The sequence below is a fragment of the Populus alba genome, chromosome 7, assembly GCF_005239225.2.
Source record: "Populus alba chromosome 7, ASM523922v2, whole genome shotgun sequence".
Taxonomy (NCBI): domain Eukaryota; kingdom Viridiplantae; phylum Streptophyta; class Magnoliopsida; order Malpighiales; family Salicaceae; genus Populus; species Populus alba.
In genome coordinates this window covers 9,649,143-9,673,691 of record NC_133290.1, presented here as the reverse complement: position 1 = coordinate 9,673,691, position 24,549 = coordinate 9,649,143, and the positions used below count along the sequence as shown (strand labels likewise).

Genomic DNA, 24,549 nt, shown 5'->3' with positions numbered 1-24,549 from the left:
AACATCATTGGCATGTATTTTGGCACGAAAAACTATTTAAAAAGCAACCGCTACCACACTACCAAACACGCTCTAAGTCTTTCTAGCTCAACATTGTCATCGCCTGTCATGATTATATCATCCACATAAACAATTAAGATATCAATTTTACCTTCTTCTGAATGTTTATAAAACATAGTATGATTTAGTTGACTTTGATAATAACCATGACATCTTATGGCCTTTTCCAAACATTAAAACTATGTTATAGGAGATTGTTTAAAGTGATAAAAGACTTTTAAAAATAAAAAATAAAATCTATAGGCTTTATATTTATCAATCCCCTTTTCAAACCCAGGTGACATTCTCATAAAGACTTCCTATTCCATGTTTCAATTTAGAAAAGCTTTTTTAATGTCTAATTGATATAAAAGCTAGTTAAAATTCATTATTAAAAATTATAACACTTGAATTAAGTTTATTTTAGCTATTAGAGCAAATGTATCATGTTAGTCAATGTTGTATGTTTGTATGAAGCCTTTTACCATAAACCTTGCTTTGTATTTTTTATGCTCCTACCATCTTTGTGTTTAATCGTAGACACCCATTTACACCCTACTTTATTTTTTTCCTTTAGTAAGTCAACTACTTTTTAAGTGCCATTTTTCTTTACAGCATTCATTTATTTCATAAACTGCTAACTTTCAATTTGAATCACCTAGAACTTCCTGAATATTTATTGGAACAAACAATTGAGATATTTTAGAGGTAAAAGCTATATGATTATTAAAAAAATTTTGGTAAGATAAATATTTAGTAATGGGATGGTTGGTACATGACTGGATTACCTTTTAATAGCTATAGGAATGTGAATGTCTATAGGCTTATTATTAGAAAGAACAATAAAAGTAGGAATGTCTGGGATATTTTTAGGACCATCTCTCAAAGAATTTGGTTGATCTTATGTTGGGATGATAAGCATGTCTTTACCTATTATATGAGTTCTTCTTTTAGTATTAACCCAACGGTTAATATTTGGATCAACTTGATCCTTTTATAATACTTCTCCCCATATTTGCAATAAACTTACACGACAGTTATAATCTTTGATTAGTTTACTTATAGACATAAGACTGCAAGCAAGTTTAGGAACATTGAGGACAAATTTAAGATTTATACCCTCATAAATTGTTATTTACCATTTTTCCTATAATAGGAGAGAAACTACAATTTGAGATTTTAATTTTTTCATTACTAGAACATGGTAAATAATTTGTAAATATACAGGAATGACTAGTCATATGATCAGATACATCTGAATCAATGATTCAAGAAGCGAAATCTGAACAACAAAATAGAGCATGAGGATGACTACCTATTTGAGTCAAGGAAACATAAGGAATACCATATGATGAATTGGAATTTAGAAGTCTCATAATCTAGTCCATTTACTTTTTACTAAAATGACTCTTCTCAACTTCATTTATTGTAGGAACCATATGGTTATGTTTGTCACCAAATGTGTTATTTTTTAAAGTAAGTGGTTTTCCATGAAGTTTCTAGTAGGTTACACCACAAGCGATGATTTGTTATCCACCTATGCTGATTTGGAATAATCCTACTCGTATTTACATCAACATCAGCCAATATAGAGTTCTCTATATGATCTATAGCTGCTTTATTTCCAAGCATGACCCTCCTTCTACGACTCTCCTCTCTTATAACTTCTAAAAATACCTCGCCAATTAAAGGTAGGGTGTTATGCCTATTATTATTCTTTTTACCTCATCAAACTCAACATTGAGTCCAACAAGAAATTTGTAAATCCAAAAGAGCTCTATTTTCTTGTAATGGTTGCAATCCTTTGTAGATTTTTTTATTCATAATCATTGAACATATCAAGGTCTCTCTGTAACAGTTTTAGTGTGTTGAAGTATTTGATGATATTGTTTTATCCTTGCTGGATTTTTAACCAAGTTTTAAAGTCAAGTTGTAAACTTGAGATTGATTACCCAGATCATAATTCATCTAGTTTACATTATCCCAAAGTTCTTTTGTCGTTGAATAACACATATAATTAGAGTCGATGTCTTCATCCATGGATTTCATAAGCCACGACATAACCATGGAGTTTCTAGCATCCTAGGAAGCATATATTGGGTTCCCTCTTCTCGGTGCCTTCATGTTGTCAATTAGATAAACTATTTTTCCTCACCCTCGAATATACATGTGCATAGACTAAGACTAACACAAGAAGTTTTCACTATTAAAATGGATAGTGGTAATCTAGATTGACTGTGGCTCGTTATTGAAGGATTAAGCATTAACATGTTTTATTTTAGATATGGTGAACAAGAGCGATAAAGGGATGAAATAAAATTCTAGAGTTTTTTTAAGAAGAGCCAGTGATCAAATCTCTACTTTGATACCATAAAGACAAAGAAATCAATATATTGACTTGAAATAAAATAGTTTGTATAAGGTTTATAGTTAAAGGAGAGTATGGAGAAATGAAATCAAAAACCAAATCAAATAATATAATCCTAATTAGAAATGACTCTTATAAAAGGAGTTAACTAATCTTACCAAATTTATATACAACCTAATATATAATTTTCTATTTTAAAACATTACATTAAACAAACTTTGTTTTTTTACAGTTTTGTTTCCCGTGATCTATTAGTTCATTTCTTACTTTAATTTATTCCTCTTTCTTTAGTTTTTGTTTGAGCAGTTGTTACATGTTTAGATTAATGGTCGATCTTACTATGGTGGTTCTTGGTGGAGAGGATGAAAAGTGACTAGAATTTAGGATAAAATAGATCTAAAGACAGGTTTGAGAAAAGTAATTTAAAAAAAAAATAAAAATTGATTGTAAACAAAAAGAATAAATAAACTTTTTGGAGACTCATCGTTTAATTATGAGAACTAAAAAACATTTGCTATGATACCAAAACCAATACAGAACAAATAAAGATTTAAAAGATAAGTTAAATAAATAAAAGCCTAGAATTAACAAAAAAAAAAAAAAAAGGTTGAATATAAAAAAGAATTGAGCTAAGAAGAGATAAAATAAAGGTTGTAAAACCAAAAGTATATAACATTTTTATCAATTCATATAATTTCTCTACAATATGAAAAAAAAGAGTACAAATAAATGGTAAAATCATAATTCAAATCAAATTTGACCTTAAAACTCACTAGATAATAAAAAAAATAAAACATAAATTCAAATCCAATAATATAATTAAATAAAATTCTTGAATATCCTCAATCTCCTAATCAATGAACAACAAGTGGACTCCCTCATCATAGAAGATCATACATTTGCGTAAACAGTGACTCGGATTTCAGTGTCCCCGCCAAGTGCGCAGCAATTCAATCATACTATCAGATGGATTAAAGCTGGAATATGATGAGCACTGGCATGCAACAAAACTCAGAAAGGAAATCCTTTAAACACTGCCTTCTTCGATGACACGGCCAGCCGCTTGACACATTTTGCCGTTGTATAGAAGTCCATCAATTCTTTAGCAACAACATCAGGGTGACATGAAACAAATGCCTTCAAGAATCGCTGTTCTGCCATCCTAAGTGCCCTCAACATCAATGATCCTTTAATTTTCGGGCAAAGACCCATCTCCTCTATCTTCCCAGCAAGAAGCCACCGCGGCTTCAACACAGCCTCCAGATTATTGTAAAGCAAAAATGGGTGCTCAAGGATCACATTTGCAGGAAGCTTCATTGTGCCCACTACAAACGTCATATTCCTTTGAACCTTGTCAACAGATAGTGTCAAGAGATAGGGGCTACGACCGATAAGATGCCAAACTTCTTCATTTGACATCCCAAACTTCTCTATATTTGCTGCCTTCTCACAGATGGTCTGACTCCTTGAGACACCAATGATGCTAACCACATGCTTAAACATATTGGAACCCTTGGAAACCCCACTTTTGCGTATGTATTCCATCTTCTCATCATTAAATGAAGTTCGTGGAATCATAGTAGGCCGTGACAATAGCAAGGGAACCAAATCCTCTCTACTAATACCCAGTCCTTCATATAGTGTGATGACAGGTTTAATCCTATTATGAAAGTCATATGTCAAGAGAGAAGGATTTCTAATAATGGCCTTGAGTAGCGTTTCCCTTGATCCAAACAAGGTCATAAAATACTCCAGACGCTCATCAAAAAAATGATTTATGCGAACACTAAGCAATCGTGGGCGACAATTAATGATCTTAACAAGGTCATTCGATGTGATACCCAACCCCCAAAGTAAATTTAGCTTGAATTGAAGCTGGGAAAGATCAGCATTGCGCAAAGAAGGGCGTCGCAGGAACATCTTCTCTATGTCATCATCACTACAACCATATCTCCTCAGAACTTCAACCGAGTTAGCTGGTTGCTCTGCACCATCCCCTGATACATTTTCAGCTTGGGTTTGGCTTATTGTCGAACATGTCACAGACTTGAAGGTACCAGACAATATACAAGTACTACATAGTGGGTTTTTGCTTGAAAAAATAAATCTTTGAGAATTTACCAAAAGGGAGCCAACTTTGATAACTAAAGAACTGGGTTTTGCTTCCATGTCAATCTCACAATATCTCAGTAAAACCGAAACAGGGTCTTATAAATTAGGGAAAAACCCTTCAAGAAACACATTAACACGCTAAAAAATTGGACAGTGACTATTGAAGCTAAGAGAATAAGGGTAAAAGATAAAATGTTATATGATGTGTTTGATTTGAGCTCATCAAAGCTTCAGAACTGAATTTTCAACAAGAATTTCTAATATCAAGAGAACAACAAGGAAATAGAGTCTTTAAAAGGGCATTTATTTCTGTATTAAGAATCAAAGTGAAAGGAAGAGACAGAGAGAGAGAGAGAGAGAGAGAGAGTACGTGGGTTTATCACCAATTATTTTCACCCAAAGTCTGTGGGGTTCGCAAACCTGAACAAGACACCAAAATGAAGCTAGTCAAAAACCAATACAAAGCCAAGAGATACACACACACACACCGAGAGAGAGAAGAGGAGGGATCTGAAGTGCACGAGATGGTAAAGTCGAGCAGGGAAGGAGGAGGGAGGTTTGGGGGCCCCTTGGAACCCTGTTGTTTATAAAGAACTCCCGACATGTCGTCCTATAAGAACCACTTGTTACCTATGTGATGCTCAAACGACAGTGGTAGATGAATGACTCTGTGGTGCATGTGGGTTACTAAAAGATGGTAGGATGGTGCCTTTTATTTATTTGTGTTCGGTTGGTAATAGGCTAGAGACAGAATTTAAAATTAAAGTAACATATTTTTTATTTAAAAATATATTTAAATAATTTTTTTATTTTTAAAAATTATTTTTAACATTAACATGTTAAAACAATTCAAAAAAATAACAAAATAAATTTAAGTAAAAAAACTTTTTTTTTAACAAATACAATTTCAACTTTTAATTACGTTCTTAAACACGTGGTTTTTAAGTGTTTGATGAATTTTTTAAAAGTTAATCTTTCTATGTATTATTTTCTAAACTTATAATTTATAGGTTTTTAAAAGCCACAACCACAATTAAAAGCTATATTTTTCCTAAACAAATTTGGTTTAGGAATGGAAACAAGATGGATGGTTTCTGCACCGTTTCTATCTCTGTCATTTCTCGTTTTGGAGTTTAGGGAATTAATTTTTTTCCCCAACATGTTTGAGAGGTTTGAGGATTTTCTTTTTAATAAAAAAAATATAGTTTATATATATAACAAAATAGATAATAGTTAATACAAACACAAAAAAAATATAAAAATTTTGAATTTTACTCCCATTCTAAAAAAATAAAATAAAAAAGGTAAATTAAATTTTACATTCGGTAGTTTAGTTATATTTTTATTTTGCCTTTATTCTTTCAAGAACATATAATTTACAACTTATGGTTATAAGTTGCGTAACACTATACATCCTCACTAATACACACACAAAAAAATTAACAAAAGACGTTAAGGAGCCTGTGAAATACCAGCTCCGCTTGTGACAGGATAAGGAGAACTTGGCAACACAATTAAGATGTTATGAGGCTCCTGGTCCATGTTTGTTTGATGTGGTGATACCTGATAGTATCCTGGAGACAACTGATATCATAGGCGAAGTTACTGAGTAAATAACTCTTCAGACGAGGAAAAACAGGAAATAATTACAAAGAGCCAAAAAAAAAAAAGTTGGCCTTTCTAGGTCAAATGCCTTTAGAATGCCATTGCATGTTGCCTCACTATTATGGATCATACAACAAAACTACCAAAATAAGGAAAGTACTTTAGCTATTCTATTACTTATCTTTTTCTGTTTTGGGATTCTTTTACCACCTTGGCATACTCCAAGATTTTCAATTGCTCAACTTCGACTCCCTTTCCTATAAACAATCCGATGTAAATTACTTTATCAGCTAATATCTTATGCCAAACTAAAGTAACTAGACATGTGACATCCTAATTCCAATTGAAAGTAGGGTTGCTTACTTGAGATTGGCTTCTCTCTAATAACTGAGCAATAGTTACTTGAGATGTCTCCGCATTTAAATGTTGAATGGAGCAGAGGACGAGGGCTAGCAGTTTCATATCATTCTCTTTTCACAGCAAGTACTCCATTCTCTATTCCCTGCAAGAACTTCCTCTCAATTGTAATTTCTTCAAGAACTTGGCATAAAAAGCTGGGTGAAAATCAAGCAGGTTCTCTGCAAAAGGCTTCAATGACAGGAAACAAATCGTTACCTGATTCAGAACTGAACTCCTCAACTGAAGGAAAACAGTAATTTATCATGTTGAAAAAATATTAAGACTTCCTAATATGACATATCTAGAAATTTTGACACCCGAATTCAAATTCTAATATTGGACTTGGTCAGAATATTGTAGTTCATTATTTGATCCATGGGCAAAATATAAAGGCCTCCAGGCCGTCCTCCATTCACCTGTGCTAGCAAAAAGAAAGGTTGAGCTCTTCCGTCTTGAACACTCAAAGTTCCAATTCCTTATCTTTCAAAGGGTTTCTTCTTCAAGAAGATGATACGCAAGGAAAACCTAAAAGTATAAGCTTCAGATAAACAGGTAGATATATACAAGTACTAAAAGTTCTTTTCACTCATCTTGAACATGGTAAGAAAAACAAAAGTTGATGGCATATACCTCAGTGTTGAGAAGCTCGGGAGCATGAGAATGTGAACCAAAAGTACTTTACTAGACTGCTTTGATGTCCTTAAGCCTCTTTCGGTCACCAAGAAGCAAACCAGGAAGAGGAGTGTGGGCTCTTGTTCACATTATTTATAGTATTATAAGATAAAATAAGAGCTCTCGCTTATTCTGTTATCAACTTAATTAAGATCCCAGTGTTTGAAACAGAATTCCCACTTCCTCTCACAAGACAATCAAAACATTAAGGCAATTATGAGTTTGACTTCTCAACTTGATTGTGGAATGTAAGGTATAAAACTGTACCCAGGAGCCTTTTTTAAATTTCTTTCTTCCATTAATTTTCTCATCTTCCAAGCATTGTCCCATGAACCAGCTGCAGCATATATGTCTGCTAAAACAACATAGTTCACTGAATTTTCTGGATCCATTTTGAAAAGATGTATGGCTGCTTCTTCTGCAAGGGGCATATTGCCATAGATGTAGCATGCACCAAGAATGGCACCCCAAAGCGAGGCATTAGGTTTGATATTCATCTTGTATATCAAATTATAAGCTTCTTCCAACAGCCCTCCACGTGCAAAAAGATCAACCATGCAAGAAAAATGTTCAGCTCGTGGTAGGATATTGTATTTGCTGATCATGTTGTTGAAGCACTCCCATCCTTCGCCTGTCAATCCACAATGATTACAAGCAAAGAGAAGAGATAAGAATGTAATGTCATTTGGCTTCAAACCTTCGCATTCCATCTTCTTAAACAGGGCAATTGCTTCATGTCCATGTCCATGGTTCCCATATCCAGTAATCAATGATGTCCATGAAATCACATTTTTCTCCTCCATCTCATTGAAAGCACGGTTAGCATCTTTAATCTCTCCAGATTTTGCATACATATCAATAAGAGCATTTCCCATGGCCACATCATAAGTGGGTTTACATTTTAAGGCAAGAGCATGGATTTGTCTTCCCACACTCAAAGATGATATGTTAGCACATATATTAAACATGGAGCATAATATAACATCATCTATCTTCATGTGCATCTGCTGTATTTCTTTGAACAAATCCAGGGCCTTGCTACTGTAGTTACTGTCCCGTGCATATCCAGTCATCAGTGCCGTGCAAGATATCATATCTTTCATTGGCATACTTTTATATAAGCAATGAGCACTTGCTAAGCTTTCACATTTTGCATACGCATCAATTAGCGAACCACTCAAAGAAATATGCGATCCATAACCTAGTTGGATGATCAATTGATGTATTTGGCGGACTCTGATGACATCACTAGCCATACCGGACGCCTTTAAAACACTCCCAAAGGTGAAAAGATCAGGGTTCATACCTATTGAGTGCTTGTATTTCAAGTATATCAGAGAAAAACCCACACAAACAAAAATATATCAAAGAACAAAACGTTTTCTTTCAAGATTTTAAATAAAAATAGTAATACCTTCTTGCATCATCGAACGAAACATTCGAAATGAATCACCAGAAAAACCCTGAACAGCATATCCGCCAATTATTGCATTCCAAGAAACAACATCCCTTTCTTCCATCATTCCAAACAAGTAACAAGCATCCTCCATCTTTCCACACTTGGAATGCAAATCAAGCAAAGCGCTTTGCACGATCAGATTACTAGCAAATCTACTCTTCTCGAGACACCCTTGTATTTGCATCCCTCTCTGCAAACACCTCAAACCAGTACATGCGCGTAACACGCTCCCATAAGTAAACTGATTGGCCTTAAAACCTGCTCTAAGCATGTCTAAAAACACCAATAATGCATCTTGGTAACACCCATTTTGTGAGTACCCAGAAATCTGAGCAGACCATGACACAACAGTTCTTTCAGGCATTCTATCGAACACCTTTCGTGCACTGACTGTATCACCAAGTTTTGAGTACAATATGATTAATTTGGTGCTTAGGTGAAGATTTGAAGCAAACCCGTTTGTTAAAATTTGGTTGTGAATCAAATGGCCTGGTTTTTTAGCTTTTGTTTCAATGCAAAGTTGCAAGCTTTTCATGTAGGAAGAGTAGTCTAACTGAGATGGGTTAGAGGCATTGAATTTTGGGTGTGCTTTGGAAAGGTAGGCAACCGTTTGTGTGTTTGGACTTCTCATGGTTTGATCACGAAACAAGATCGGGGTGCTATTTATGGTGATTAATTTTGTACAAGGTTGATTTTCAATTTTTTCAGTCAAGGGTTTAGTTCAGTTGGGTTTTGATTCACCGGAGAATTTCATGTTCTTGGATTATTTCGTAAAATAATTTTTATTTGAAAATATATTTTTAATTAACACAAGCAAAGCTCTAAGATGAACAACACTCGAAATAAATAAAGGGAGGAAGTTGCAGCACTACTAGAGCAAGAACACATGTGCCCGTGGAAGGCCATGAGGAGAATCTTGTTTTGCTGTTTATCCAAATGTCTTGCATGCTCAACATTTCAACAATGTTCTACCAAAATTAACAACAGCACTACTGCTGAGTTATAAATTGAAAGTAATAGAAAGTTCTACTCTGGCCTGAATTTCATCCCCTAATTGCAAGGCCATAAGATAATATAATCAGTTCGACAATATTAATTGTGCAAGGCGATGCTCAAGATTTTGTTTTCCTTCTATTTCTTTCAATTTTCTTCTTTATTTATTTTTATTATCACATAATTAAATAAAAAAATACTTTTTAAAAAAATATATATAGTTTACTACTAATGTCAAAAGTTTGATAAATTAAGCTGTGAAACCTAATTGATTCAATATATTTGATTTCTATATAAATAATTTGTTTTAATTTACTTTATATAAAGTTATCATAGTCTTATGATCTAGTTCATAGATTTAACATATTAATTCAAATTAACCCAACTCGATTCTAATCATTATCTAAATATTTTTTTAAAAAATATTAACTTGAATTAATTTTTTAAATTCAACCTATAATTTTATCACATCCATAAAATTTGTTCAATTTAATATATATCATGACTAGTTAGATACTCGTGCTACATGGCAAGTTCATTTTTTATTTTCATAAAAATTATTGTAAAAATTTATAATATAAAAAATAATATTTTTTAATATTAATAATAATTTTTTTTCAAATTTATTAATTATTTTATTAATAATATTAATTATAATAAAAATAATTATATTTATAATATAAATAATTATGTTAAGAATTTCAAGGATGCTTACAACAAATAATAATTTTTTTATATCAATACTTTTGAGTTATAATAAAAAATAATAATATTTATAACACAAATAATAGTATTTTTTGATATGAATACTATGAATTATAAGAGAAAAAATAATATTTATAACACACATTATTATATTAACACACAGATTGTTGGGCATGGACGCGTCCAACCCCAACTTGGGGATGGGCGTGGACGCGTGCCAACTTGGGGTTGGATGTGGACGTGTCCACACCCAAATTGAGCCTGGACGTGGACGCGTCGAGACTTTTATTTATAATAAAAATAAAAATAATTATAACACAAATAATAATATTTTTAATATTAATAATTTTAATCATAATAAAAAAATAATAAAAAAAAGTATTATGTAGTGCTAGGCGACCATTCCTTAGCAATTAGATCTGAGCATCTAGTGGTGCTTGAGAGTGCTTGGGTAAGCCAGACCAACGCCCTCCCCATGTACAGACTTGAGAGCCGCATGGGGATGGGGGTGCCTTTGGGGGAGCCAACACGCTTGGGTCATGGCAAAGGGCCTGATTATCTTGGGTCTGAGGAATGACCCGATTGTTGGGGTCTGGCATCTAAACCCTAGCTCAAAAGGTCTTGCGTTATTCAATTCTATTGGGTCTTGATGAATATTTTAAATATTTTAATTTTTATTATAATTAAAAGTATTAATATAAAAAATAGTATTATTTGTGGTATAAATATTTTAATTTTTATTATAATAAAAGTATTAATATAAAAAATAATATTTTTTGTGTTATAAATATTATTATTTTATTTATAATTAATAGTATGAATACTAAAAATATTATCATTTGTGGTATAAATATTAGTATTTTTCTTATAAGTAATCATATTATAATAACAATAGCAAGCGAACACTTGGCACTGGGGTGGTGTGCCAAGCGCCACCCTAGCACACGGACCCGAGTGCTAAGTGGCGCTTAGGGGTGCTTGGGTTGAGCCAAGCAACGCCTGCCCATGTGCATACCCTAGCGCCATGTGACGATGGTGGTCCCTTGGGGTGAGCCAGCCCGCACCCGCTTAATGTAGGGCATCAGACGCTTGGATTCGAAGGAGGACCAATTGTCTTGGGTTCGTGTCAACACCCAAGTTCAATGGGTCTTGCTAGACCCAATTCTATTAGGTCTTGATGAAGGTTTTTAAATATTTTAATTTTTATTTATAATTAAAATTATTAATATAAAAAATAATATTATTTGTGTTATAACTATTTTTATTATAATTTAAAGTATTAATAGTAGAATTTGTGTTATAAATATTTTAATTTTTCTTATAATTAAAAGTATTACTCTTAAAAATAGTATATAATTGGTGTTACAAATATTATTATTTTATTATAATAAATAGTATCTGCTCTAAAAATATTATTATTTTTATTAAAATTTAAAATATTCATATAAAAAATAGTATTATTTGTACTATAAATATTATTATTTTATTTATAAGTAATAGTATGAATACTAAAAATATTATCAAATTGTGGTATAAATATTAACATTTTTATTATAAGTAATAATATTATAATAACAATGAGAAGCAGAAACTTGGCGCTTGAGTTGCCCTAGCGCCACATCGCGTTGGGGCTGCCATAGCTAATCAGGCCTCTTGCCAAGACCTAAGCGACAGGTGGCGCTGGGGTCTCCTCACACATTGGAGCCACCCAAGCGCCAGGTAGCGCTTGGGTCTACCCTATGCAAGGGCTAGGCAGCCCCAACACCAATTGTCCTTGTGTGGGCAGCACTAAATGCCCGCTCCTCATGTCCTGCAGCCGTACCAAAGCTTATGCTAACCATTTTCTCCCTATCCATCCATTCAATGCCAAATGTACCCAGCAAAAAGACAACCCAACCCCCCGCTGCCCTTGCAACTTTTTGTGTCAAGCCCTTCAATGTTAAATGCACTCAACGAAAAGACAATCCCACTCCTCCTCCGCAGCCCGTGTAACTCTTTGTGTAAAGAGCTAAGCTGTTATTACACTGCTCCAATCTACAATGCTTTGTGTCTGTAAACAATAACAAGGACGCTAAGCACTTGTAGTATATTATATAATGTTTTGGATACAAAAGCAAGTGCTTGGGCTTTTTTTTAGCCATATGATTTTTATTTTTCTTTTGATTTTCTTTTTATATATATATTTTTTAAATTAATCCAACTCCCAATAAAACTTAAAAAATAACCTTGTGGTTGGATGACTATTCACTAGTCCGGATGGGCAGTTGTGACAGGCAAAGATTTTTCTTTTTTTTTCATTTATTTTAAATGTGAGCGACTAAATATGCCTTTCGAAGTCAGGAGAGTCGAGACAAGTTAAAAAAAATTTATTTTGTGCCGGTTCATCATGTTATAATCCATCTCCAATGTGAAAAACAGACGAAACGTACAAATAAATACATGTGAGAATAGAATATCATTATTAAAAGAGCACAGAATAACTTAAATCTACAAATATTAAAAAACTAAAATTTTCTCACTACGAAATCTAATGATAATTTTCTCATCAAGCAATCTGACAAACATAAGAGCAAATGGGGAAACGCTATTTAAACATCCAAAACTGTGTACATTCACTTGACGTGTTGCTTGTCTCCTTTCTTAAACTTCTTGGACTTCTTGTGCTTGAAGCCTAAATACTTTTCAACATCGTCTTCTTCCTCGTCATCTCCACCCCTCCTCTTCTTACCCACACCTTCTTTAAGTTTCTGCAGATGTGTTTGATCACAAGTTATTCTAATTAATATGAATATGAATATCAGCTAAAACAACACCAATGACAGCAGCAATGATCTTGAGCAAGTTAATAAATACCGTGTGAGAAATTCTTTTGGCATCAATAACACGATCCAACAACATCAAGACCTCCTCCTCTTGAGCAGGAAACTCAGGCAATTTTTTACCTGTAACATTGCATAACTGTTTAGCCTCTAAAGCCCTTGTTTAAAAATGCCTCCCATAAACAAAATTGAAGTGTCTAGCTTTACCTATAAGATTCTCTATCTGTAGATACCACTCCAGTTCATACTGATTTACTAGTGAGATTGCAACCCCAGATCGCCCTGCACGAGCAGTTCTGCCAACACGATGAATATAATCCTGCAACACATTGAGAATCAGAAAGGTGATTCTCTTGATATGACTCCTTTATTTTGTCTACTAAAACCAGTAATATTAGGTGCATAGATGAAAAAGTTCAGATACACAACACAACATAATGAGAAGCCATATCAGAAAAATAGATGGGGAAAAATTAGAAGCTTGAGTGCATGGGGGAGGAATCTAAGGAAGATTCTTCTTTCTTTTTCTCTCTTTTTTTTTTAAATTAAGAAATAACATGAGAACATTGAGAGTATAGATCAGAACTTGTCCACTGCAGAGAAATTGTTGAGAAACTAGATCTCAAATACGGCATGCTATATTGATAAGAGTTAGAAATCAGGGTTCTGTTTGGTATGACTTTCGCAAATTGATTTAAGTTGTTTTTTAACTTTTGACTTAGAAACAACTTTTGACTTGAATAAAAAAGTCATAACCAAATTGAGTCAAAGTTTTGATTTAGGGTCTGTTAGGTATTGTTGTGCTATGCTTCGCTATCTTGTTTCATGTTGTGAGACATAAGCAATGTTTGATAACTAGTTATTGTGTTGTGCTTATAAATATTTAAAATAGCTAAATAGTGTTTGGTTAAATTCTATTGTTGTGTTTTTGGGATATAAAATGACCAATAAGGACCATAATAAAAACATCTAAACAGACATTTAATTTAAATTAAATTACTTGTGACTTCTTAAACTAACATAACATGTGAATATAATTTTTATGAAAGTAATTCTTAAGTTCTGAAGAAGAAAAAAACAAAACAAAACAAAACAAAAAACTTGAATAAGGTGATAATATATATATAGACACATCTTTTAATCAATGATATAAAACAATGATTTTTAAATATGATTATGTAATACACTGGAATATTTGGGAAGTATAACTCAAAAGAGAGGAGAAAATTGTTGTTTTTATTAAAAAATTAAACCTCACAATAAGAAAATGTGCTTCACAAGGGACACCCTGCCTTGTTTCAAATGCAACGCAATTTTCTTTTAAAGTGACACACATGTTTAGATTTCAAACCAAAGCATGTATCAACCAAACATTGCTTTTATTAGCTAAAAGCGTCCTTTAAAAACACATCAATGCCAAACAACACTTCAATAAATAGTTCAATTTATAACTTCTAACTTATTGATTCAAACTTATATTACTTCTCTTCATCATAAAAGTTATTAGAGTCAATTCTTACCAAACATACTTCTACTTACTCATTTTTGTCAAAAGTTATTTATGAATATTAACTTTTGAATTATGACTCACAGTCAAAAGTCATTTTTCATAATTCAATGCAAACAGAACCTAGGTCTAAACATGGCACTCCAAATGTATTCTTGTATGAATCCACACAAAACTAGCAGATCTAACCTTAGAGTTTGAGGGGACGTCGTAGTTTATAACCGTATCAACAGATGGAATGTCAAGTCCCCTACTTGCCACATCAGTGCATATTAGAATATTGCACTCCCTTGCCTTGAACTTGTTTAAGGCTCCAAGTCTCTTTGGCTGCCACAAACATTTTATTAACAAAGCGAGCGCAGATCTAGTAATCACCATTTAAGTAAGGAATTGAAGTGGGGATTAAAAAAACTGATCTTCACAAATGGAGAAAAATCAAGCACAAAACACTCCAGTTGAGGTGCTTGTACCTGACTCATGTGACCATTAATAGGGATGGCCCTTAGACCAAGATTTCGGAGAACCAAAGCCAAAAAGCTAGTTGCATCGCATGTTCGAGTGAAAACCATGGCAGTACTATTGGACATTTCAGTCAGAATATATACAAGATAGCAATCCTGTAAGCATGAAAAATGAAGCAAATATAAGAGTAACATTGAGAGCTATGGCAAAAGAAAAACTAAAAAAACTGGAAGCAATTCTTGACTGAGACATCAGAAATACATTAAATAACAAATTTCTACGCACATTGAGAGTTATCTAGTGCGTAAAGCATGAAGCCAATAAATATCAACTCAACAATACCACATAGTTGACAAGTCCTAAGGCATGCACTTGATTAGCAAAAAATTGGGGCATGCAACCATAGATCTTAGATCTACAAAAAGAATATTGCATTTTGATGATAAATGTACACCTTCTTGTACAATATATTTTTGAAAAAACACATACCAAAATAAGGAGGATCTTTCTATGCAGATATTGTATAGAAAACAAGATCCAGGAACCAATACTGTTTTTTGGTGGAAGATTAGAAAGTTAGGAGTTCAAAAAAAAATTTCCTCCTTTCCTTTCAAAATAAAAAAAATTCCAAGACATCTGAATATAGGTATCAGACAAATTGGAAGTCACAAATTCTCTTTTATACCAATATGGAAACATAATTTGGGAAGAAAAACAGAAATGCGCTTGTTCTTTTGTAAGAATATTCAGAGACAGCCTTCACAGGCACACAGAATAGAATCCCAGCAAATTTTTCGAACACATTAGATCCAATATTTTTTATAACCTTATACAAACTGATAGGATCCTTCCTTGAATAAAAATGTTTGCCAAGACAAACTCCATAATGAGCATACAAATAAGTTGAATTTCCATTGTATCAGTGACAAACATCAAAAGTATATACTTGCTTATAAATTTAGTCTTTCTTTTGCAGTATCATATGAAGTAATGCCAAACAATGGAGACAGGACAGACCTTGTGTTTAGAAGGAACAAAACGATATTGCTGCTTCAGAGTGTCAACAGTGGAATATTTTGATGCTGCTTCAATCTGAAAGAATTGAAAGATGACACATAGTACCAAACCAATAAGGAAAACAAGTGGGAAGAATAAATAAGGGTGGAGGTATTGTCATCATACCTTAACAGGATTTCTCAAACAAGCTCTTTGGAGCTTCTTCACCTGTAAAAAGAAGAGAACTTGATCAAACTTTCAGTATTCCCTCATCAATTTCTCTCCCTTCTTTATGCTACCAATCCCATACGCCTTTATTTCTTGAACTAATGATACCATCTAACTATTGTTAAATTGCCAATATTACATCAGCTGCTCTTCTTCTCACACTTTTAAGATCCATATGCAAATACCCTTTCACTTTATTGCATATCATACATGAGAAAAATCCAGAAAAAGGGTTAACCCTAAAATTTTGCAAAATGCATAGTAAGCCTCAGAGGTTTAACTTATGCAAGGACTTGGATCAAAATAAACAAAAGAATTGTGCATACATATGTGCTACTAACCTTTTTTGTCATGGTTGCAGAAAACAGATATGTTTTTCGATCCCGTGGAATAACATTTAAAATTTCATCTAGGGATTTCTCAAACTCTTCATTCAGTAACCTGTCTGCCTCGTCTAAGACCTGGTCAAAATGCATACAACCAGGAAAACATCCAATCAATTCAACACAAAGCAAGGATATTTTCCAAAAAAAGAACAATGCAAAAGAAACTTCTTGAGAATCTAATGGCTTGCACAAGGACAGAAAAATGAACGTACCAAATACTTCAATGTACGAAGAGAAAAACCTTTGGTATTTGACAGATGATCCAAAAGGCGTCCAGGTGTTGCAACCTACAAATGATGAAAGAAACTGATAACCAATCATTCATGATTTAATAAATTCATCATAAAAAATCCCTTATTCAATTAGTTCTACAAGGGAGCAATTTGAATTTTACTTACAAATAACAACAAAAATAAATACTTACAACAATATGTGGTCTTTTGGCAAGGATAAGAGTCTGTTGCACTATATCCACACCTCCGACAAGCTAGCAAAGAAACAGCAGAGGAAAAAAAAAAGAAAGCAAATAAAGTTTACCATCAAAGTTCAGTGGACAATGTGTAGACAACGACAAGAGCACCAATTCAAATAATATGGAAAGTGAAAACTTACCACCCCACATCTCAAACCAATCCCAGATCCTAAAGCTTCAAATTGCTCGGCAATCTGAATTGCCAACTCCCTTTCAGAAAGAAAAAACAAAAACAACAACCAACAAAACAGAACAACTTGTTTATTATTTCCAACACTTAACACAATAAAAAAGAAAGGAAAACAACAACACTTCAAAAACATGACTTACTAGAAAACCAACCTTGTAGGGGAGAGAACGCAGGCAAAGAAAGGTTGAACAGATTTCTGTGAAGATTCAAGTAAAGCTTGTAGTATAGGTAAAGCAAAAGCTCCAGTTTTACCAGAACCAGTCTGTGCTAAACCAATCAAGTCTTTGCCTGTATATATATACACACCCATTAAAAGTCACAAACAAATTAAAACGCCTAATTTGTTAAAAAGGAAAAAAAAAGAAGAACAATCGTGAAAGAAAAGGTTAATAAATTATACCTTCAAGGGCATGAGGAACAGCTTCAACTTGAATCTTTGTTGGGTTTTTCCAACCCAAACTATCACATGCTTCAACCAATTGATCACATATTCCTAAGTCCTTAAAACTCTTCACTTCTTCTTTCTCCAATTGATCACATATTCCTATATCCTTAAAACTCTTCACTTCTTCTGTCACCTCTGCCATTGTCTCCCTCTCTTTTTGTTTAAAGTTTTGAACTTTAGGTGGTTGATTATAGGTTCAATTGAAAAATGAAAGTTTTAACAAGTGGGTTTGCTTAATTGATGGTGGAAGTGGCGGTTGCGCGTGAAAAACAGAGGTGAAGCAACTCGGGAGCTACTGGTAGGAAAAGGCGGTGGGAAGAGTGAACAAAGAAAACTGATTTCAAAGACTTTATTAGGGTTTAAGAGAGTGTAGGGTTAAAAGAATACTTTTTTTAGATCGGTTTGTTTGTGAAAATATTTTTTTTAATTTAAAAAACAAATAATTTTTTTTTTAATATTTGATAGGTTCATGAAAAATAAACAATATTTTTTTTAATATTTAATAATATCATGAAAAATGAGTTGAATATATTTTCTAGTATTTAGTTATGTAGGAAAAAAAAAGTTGAAAAATAATTTTTAATATTTTATTATTTTTCAAGTTTATTAAAATAATGAATAACAAATCTTATATATTAAAAAAATTAAATGAGAATCAAATTGAAAAAAAAAATCTAATTTTATAAATTATTTAAAATAAAATAATAACAATCAAAGATGAAATATAATAGATAAAAAGTTGAAAGATAATGAAATTAAAAAAAATAATTATAATTTCATAAATTATTTTAAATAAAATAAATAATAATTAAAAAATAAGGACCAAATCTGATAAATAAAAAATTTCAGTTAAAAAAATAATAAAAGAAAAGCAAATAACAATCATAAAAATAAAAATTAAAACTGATATAAAAATCAAATTAAATCAAATTCTAAAGGATAAAATTGAAAACAAAATCAAAACCAAACATAAAGCACTTAAAAGTTTGACAATCAAATTTGATATAATCAGCAATAACATGACATATCTAAATTTTTTATAATTTTTGAAAAGTGATTTCTATCCAAAATAAATATAAAAATTAAATTAAATCAAATTCTAAGAGATGAAATTGAAAAAAAAATAAAAAAATATATATAGCAATAAAAATTTGAGAATCAAATTTGATATAATTAGTAAATAACATGATATTTTTAAATTTTTTATAATTTCTAAAAAATATTTTCCATCCAAAATAAAATAAAAATATTTTTAAAAAAATCAAGTCCAATTTTCCTGATTGTTTAATATAGACAATCTTGCATGATATATTTGTTTTTATTTCTACTATCATTTGATTAAATAAAAAATAATAATTTTAACTAATAATATTTTTGAACAAAACCAAATTTATGACTTGTGTTATAAAAATAAATATGTTAATTTAAATAGCTAAATTAAACACAATGACGTGATTCTTCTCTGATTTCTTGATATGCATGATTGCCGATTCAAAAGATTCAAACATTAAGGCCAAATACCGGGCATGGGTCCTGATTATGGAGTTCGGGTTCGAAATAGCAGGGAGCTGGCTGGGTAATATCACCAATTATATGAAGTAGTTCTCAACCATTCACTCTAGGATGGCCTCCGGTGGTCTGAGACGGTGGTCTGAGATTGGTTATAATTTGATTTCTTTTTTTTAAAGAGTTTGGATTCCTGCAGTTAGTTTGTGTTTTCTCCTTTTCTCCTTTGAGCATTACGTATGGACATGTAGAATATTATCGAGCTTCTTCCAACCTTTTTCATTTTCTGAAATGCGTTGAACCATCATCTACTTTTTGTGTATTTTAGTTCTTGAAGCCTTGAGTAATGCCTTTTCTTTCGAAAGCTGCTTTTTTCTACTTTATTCTGGTTGCGGTGCGAGGCCGTTTCGAGAATAACCGCTGGTTTCCAGGTTTGATGCCAAAGTCCTCAATTATATCAGGTGTCGCAATCCTATTCTTCACCCCTGTTTCTAAAATACCATACATTTTTTTTGGGTTGTCCGTCATATCGGATGTAAAAGAATGGTCACTTTATCAGAAAATTTTTAGGACTAAGCTTTGATTTATTGTCTTTTTATTGTTAATATGTTTGTCTTCTGCTTTAATTTTTAGCATCCATGTTAATTTCATTTTGTTATTGGATTCATGCTTTTACACGACACTTTTAAAAGTATATGCCTTAATTTTAGATTAGGTGAGAGAATAATGATATTTTAATATCTATTAATCTATTCAACTCGTGAAATCATTTAACTCTTGTTTGATTCTTTAACTGAGTGTGTTTAATACATCAACATGGCCTTTAAAGGCTGATTATTGAACAAATAAGAAGTCTTTTATGGCTAGGTAGTAAACTTAGCTCATGCATGTAATGGCTAGAACCTTTTGTTAGGGTTTCTCCTTGTACCATCACTACTCCATATTAACAAAAAAACTAAAACATGTTGCGAAAATACTGTTCATTCAGACTCATGTAACTGTGGATTCAAGCAGTGTTTCTCACGATAGTTAAGTCGTGTTTTCAATTTCAATTTCTCTTCTTTTCTAACTTTTCGCTGGTTGTAGCGTGAACTTACAAGCAGAGTTTTTCTCTCTTCTTTTCAAGTCTAGAAACACGTATGGATAAACACCACAATTTTTCACCTTTTTCCCTTTCCCTCAAGGCAGAACAATTTTTGCATTTCTTTCTTCTCTTTTCTTATTATTATAAGTTGTTTTTTTTTTTCCATGGATCTACTTCTTTTTGTTTGCGGTTCGCAAAGTTTTTTAAGAGATGAGTTTTGATTTTTGTCTGCTTTTTTTATTTTCATTTGTTCATGTTGATGGGTTTTCGATTCTCTGTGTAGGTTTTTTGCATCTACACACTCTTTCATGTTTTATCTTTCCATACTTTTCTTTTTTTTTTTGTTTGGTTTTGGTTGTTTATTTGTTTCTTACTTGGAGATACTGATTTGTTTCCCTTTTTACTTTGTTACAGGTTGCTTTGACCTTCGAAGCCATTGATTCACCTAGCCTTGAGTGGGGATTCAGGTTACGAAACCAAGGTGGTTGTGAGAATATGTCTTGCTGATGGTTTTGACATGTTCCTAACATTGTTGGTGATGGATGGTTCTTGCATGATAGATTAATTGTATGGGAATTCATTGGAACCCTTGTGATGTTCAGGTAATCAATTTTTAAGTGGTTTTCAGAAGAGGTTTTTATTTCAAAATGTCCCCCCTTGCTATAGACAAATGATTTTGAGGCTAATTATTATTGGATTTTTAATTTATTAAGAGGCTGGTTTCTAGAAGTGTTTTTTAATTTCTGGCTTTGGGAAAGTCAGTGATTAGGTGGGTAATTGGACGAGTCCGCGAGTTTAGGTTAGTTAGTTTGAATTGTTATGAGTTGTTTACGAAAGTTAATGCTAATTTAAAATATAGAACTTTGGAAGAAATTCTGAGCTTTTTATTGGGACTTGATATGTTAGAAATGCTTAGAAATTGGATAAATCACTAGCTATTGTTTATGAAATTTTCTGGTGCTCTATGTAAAAAAAAAAAGAAGCCAGATTTGTCTCCATTCCATAATAGTGTTCAATGTGTTTGCTTTGTCTATCTTCATGCCAGATTTTAATGTTTAATTCAAAAATCATATGAAGTTGGTCATGATCATATTCACTGTATATAGAACAATTTCTGATTTGATTGTGATGATTGGAGATGTTCCAGCGTATATCTTTAGGAAATAGTTTGAGAACTTATAAAATTAGATTGGGTTCAAAGTTGTTATAACATAGACAACATTTTAAGTTATAGTTGGTGGGGAAAGGAGATTGATTATGATCTGTATTGCACCTAAGAAAATGTCAGGAACTGCTGTTCCTACAATGAATAACAGAAACTGCAATGTTCTGGGCTAGCAGATTTCTTTCTTCTTACATTTTGCCCTCAGTGCTTCACTCTATTGGATCAGTTGGTCACCTTTAATAACTTACTGCATTGGGATACCAAACTTGCTGAAATGACATAAACCATGCTTTCAAACTCTGCTTTGATTTTTTTCAGTGGAGATGATTGCAAACAAAATCTGTGATTCATAGTGCACAAGGTTATCCAATCCTTTTTTTTCTTTCTAAGAGTCATATTAAGAAAATGTGCAATTAAGTGCACAATGCTTTATGCAGCATTTCACAACTAAGATTTGATGCTTCTATATATGCAATCCATTATATTTACAACATGTTCATCCTATTTTTCTATTTTTGCAATTTATAGGTGTTGAAACCTGGCTGGAATCATTATCACCACTACATCAGCAAGTTTGTCCTTTCCTCGCACCGTCTTTCTTTTTCTTCTTCTTCTTCTTGGCATAGGATTCGGTTCCTATAGATAAAGAGCATACATGAAACATGCCTTCGGTATAAATACTAACAGATATGTATAAAGTCATGTTAGTCCCATGATGATGACAGACTTGGCTTGCGCAAAATTAACCACATGTTTTGAACTAAATTTTCATTTTGTTAGTTTTAAATGAGTACTTTAATTGTTTGCTACTTTGAATAGTCAGAATATATTTTTTTTTCCTTGCTTGGTTAATAGCTATCAATGCATTCATAAAGCTAATTATCATGCTTTTTTTTTTTCAATTCCATTTATTCTATACATCTATTTCCGAGATGTTTGTGTTAGCAGCTTCATCTACAAATATAAATTATGATCATCAACAAAGTTATCAGCTCATTCGAACCCAGCACCCCCAATATTTTACCACTAGAAATTATTGTTATTATTCATTTTTTCAACAGATTTTCCCGTGACTCATCCGATCAATTAAAAACATCTCCTTTACGTTCACATCACATCTATACATCATGATATATTTCTCATATTCTATTGGTTAAAGCTACCCATATATTAGAGGACCTTCTGACTTCTGACATAATTTCTCTATAGGAGGGCTGGCTATTACTCATAGAACTTCAAAATAAAAAATTTTCATTGTTATTAAGTTTTTTCACCTTTCATCGGTACACAACAATTGTTAAAAAAAAAAAAAACAATGAAAAAAACAGTTTAATTATTCTTATCGATACAATCAATGACCCATGTTATTCACGCATGTCCTTCTGTCATTGCATTTTATGCAAATATTATTTTATTTGTGGAAAATAAATATTCTTGGATACCCGCAGCAGAGCGCGGGTATGATGACTAGTCTAATATATAGCATGTATTATTACTAGTTTGTATACATATCAAGTTTAGGTTGCAAGTGAAATATAAGTCTTATTTTAAGAGTTTTATTGTTGTTCTAAATTAGTACAAGCGTGTATGTGCTTTTCTTTTTATCGAGAAGATCAAGAGATGTCTAGTCTTATTTTACATAAAACTGATTGTTACCAGAGCAACTTTTAATTCAGAGAAAAACCGAGCATTATTTGAAATCCAAGCTCGATAATCCACTCAAACAAAGTTGTAGTATTTGAAAAGGCTTAAGAAGCTGCAACACGAATAGAGCAATATAGAGGGGTTGTTGATGTTTTGCGGATCAATTTACTTCCAGAAATTAATAAAGCTAAGTAATAAGGCTAATGATTTGTCTCTTACATCTATTGTCTTGGTGGCAAAACTTCATTAACCAATGTTCCTGATTTCACATTATATGATTAAGGAATTGTTCCTGATCTCAAAGAAATATTTCTAATTAGCATCCAATTCATCTAATTATTATTTTTTTACACTTATTCAACACATGATTATTCCTTTCATATTGTTTAAACACATAATTTATTCTTTCTTTAACACTTGTTTATTTCTCATTACAATCTCACATTTTTCATATTACTCACTTATATTTGTTTGCCATTTTACATAGGGATGGAAATTTCATTGAAAATTGATGGATATTGACCCGAATCAACTTGAATGATAAGAAATGTTTTTATCTATTTAGGTTTGGGTCAAGTTTAGATAATACACAAAAGCAAAAAGTCAGGTTTGAGCAGGGTATAGATATTGCCCTGCCTGACATGAAACCCTACCCAAACTCAACCTAAACCACATTAATATATAATAACTTGAGAGTTTAAAAAAATTATATTTTTATCGGGCATATACAAATTAAACTATTGATGAGAACTTTTCATAAATATTAGTGTTTGAGTTGTGATGAATTTTAAAAATTTAAACAAAGTTTTTTGATTTAGTTATAGGAACAACTAAATGCCTTGCGCTAGGATTAAAGTTGATGCATAATAAAGTAAAAATTAAAAAAGAACTAAAGAGAGAAAGAAGAAGCTAATTAGAAGAAAGAAAGAAAAAAAAAGGAGTTGAATCTTGAAAAGTTTTTTTTAAAAAAAAGAATAGAAAAGCTTAGAAAAGAAGAGAGAAAGGATGGGAAAAATTTGCAACTCTATAAATTTTATTAATTCATAAAAAAAGTAATTTTTTAAAATTATATATAAATATTAAAACTCAAATCAAAACTAAATTTGTGCTTAAATTTCACTAAAAATGGATTAGGATATATCCAATCTTCCAACAAAAAAGTAATAGATAAAGCTATTTCCCAACATCTCCATCCATGCAAACAAGAAAACCCACCATTTAGTTTAGCTGTTGAACCTTTTCTTTTCACAACTCTATTTTTACTATTTCAATTTTATTTTTCGAAACTTACCA

General features: G+C 32.1%; 3 protein-coding genes and 1 long non-coding RNA gene across 6 annotated transcripts; 1 reads left to right on the top strand and 3 right to left on the bottom strand.

The window, feature by feature from the left end:
* Positions 1 to 3,196: 3,196 nt before the first annotated feature.
* On the bottom strand, positions 3,197 to 4,909 carry LOC118049719 (transcription termination factor MTERF15, mitochondrial). The gene has a single exon (XM_035059799.2). It carries the CDS (start codon positions 4,574 to 4,576, stop codon positions 3,419 to 3,421), a length of 1,158 nt encoding a protein of 385 aa, XP_034915690.1. The 5' UTR covers positions 4,577 to 4,909; the 3' UTR covers positions 3,197 to 3,418.
* A 2,512-nt stretch (positions 4,910 to 7,421) lies between these two features.
* LOC118049714 (pentatricopeptide repeat-containing protein At3g20730) lies at positions 7,422 to 9,731 on the bottom strand. The gene is made up of 2 exons (XM_035059793.2): positions 8,610 to 9,731; positions 7,422 to 8,501 (listed from the first exon to the last, which is right to left on the bottom strand). The coding sequence occupies exons 1-2, from the start codon at positions 9,283 to 9,285 to the stop codon at positions 7,426 to 7,428; spliced, it is 1,752 nt and encodes a 583-aa protein (XP_034915684.1). The 5' UTR covers positions 9,286 to 9,731; the 3' UTR covers positions 7,422 to 7,425.
* A 3,029-nt stretch (positions 9,732 to 12,760) lies between these two features.
* LOC118049712 (DEAD-box ATP-dependent RNA helicase 10) lies at positions 12,761 to 18,216 on the bottom strand. Its single transcript, XM_035059791.2, has 13 exons — positions 17,813 to 18,216; positions 17,565 to 17,700; positions 17,363 to 17,432; positions 17,175 to 17,237; positions 16,963 to 17,037; positions 16,706 to 16,825; positions 16,323 to 16,364; positions 16,158 to 16,232; positions 15,149 to 15,295; positions 14,868 to 15,005; positions 13,379 to 13,490; positions 13,206 to 13,294; positions 12,761 to 13,099 (listed from the first exon to the last, which is right to left on the bottom strand). The coding sequence occupies exons 1-13, from the start codon at positions 17,997 to 17,999 to the stop codon at positions 12,965 to 12,967; spliced, it is 1,389 nt and encodes a 462-aa protein (XP_034915682.1). The 5' UTR covers positions 18,000 to 18,216; the 3' UTR covers positions 12,761 to 12,964.
* A 2,160-nt stretch (positions 18,217 to 20,376) lies between these two features.
* On the top strand, positions 20,377 to 22,464 carry LOC118049716 (uncharacterized). Of its 3 annotated transcripts, none has more exons than XR_004687747.2 (3): positions 20,377 to 20,391; positions 20,862 to 21,049; positions 22,141 to 22,464. It is a non-coding gene; the product is annotated as an uncharacterized lncRNA (long non-coding RNA). The 3 variants fall into 3 exon arrangements; XR_004687745.2 differs by lacking the exon at positions 20,377 to 20,391 and adding an exon at positions 20,393 to 20,500; XR_004687746.2 differs by lacking the exon at positions 20,377 to 20,391 and adding an exon at positions 20,712 to 20,726.
* Positions 22,465 to 24,549: the final 2,085 nt, after the last annotated feature.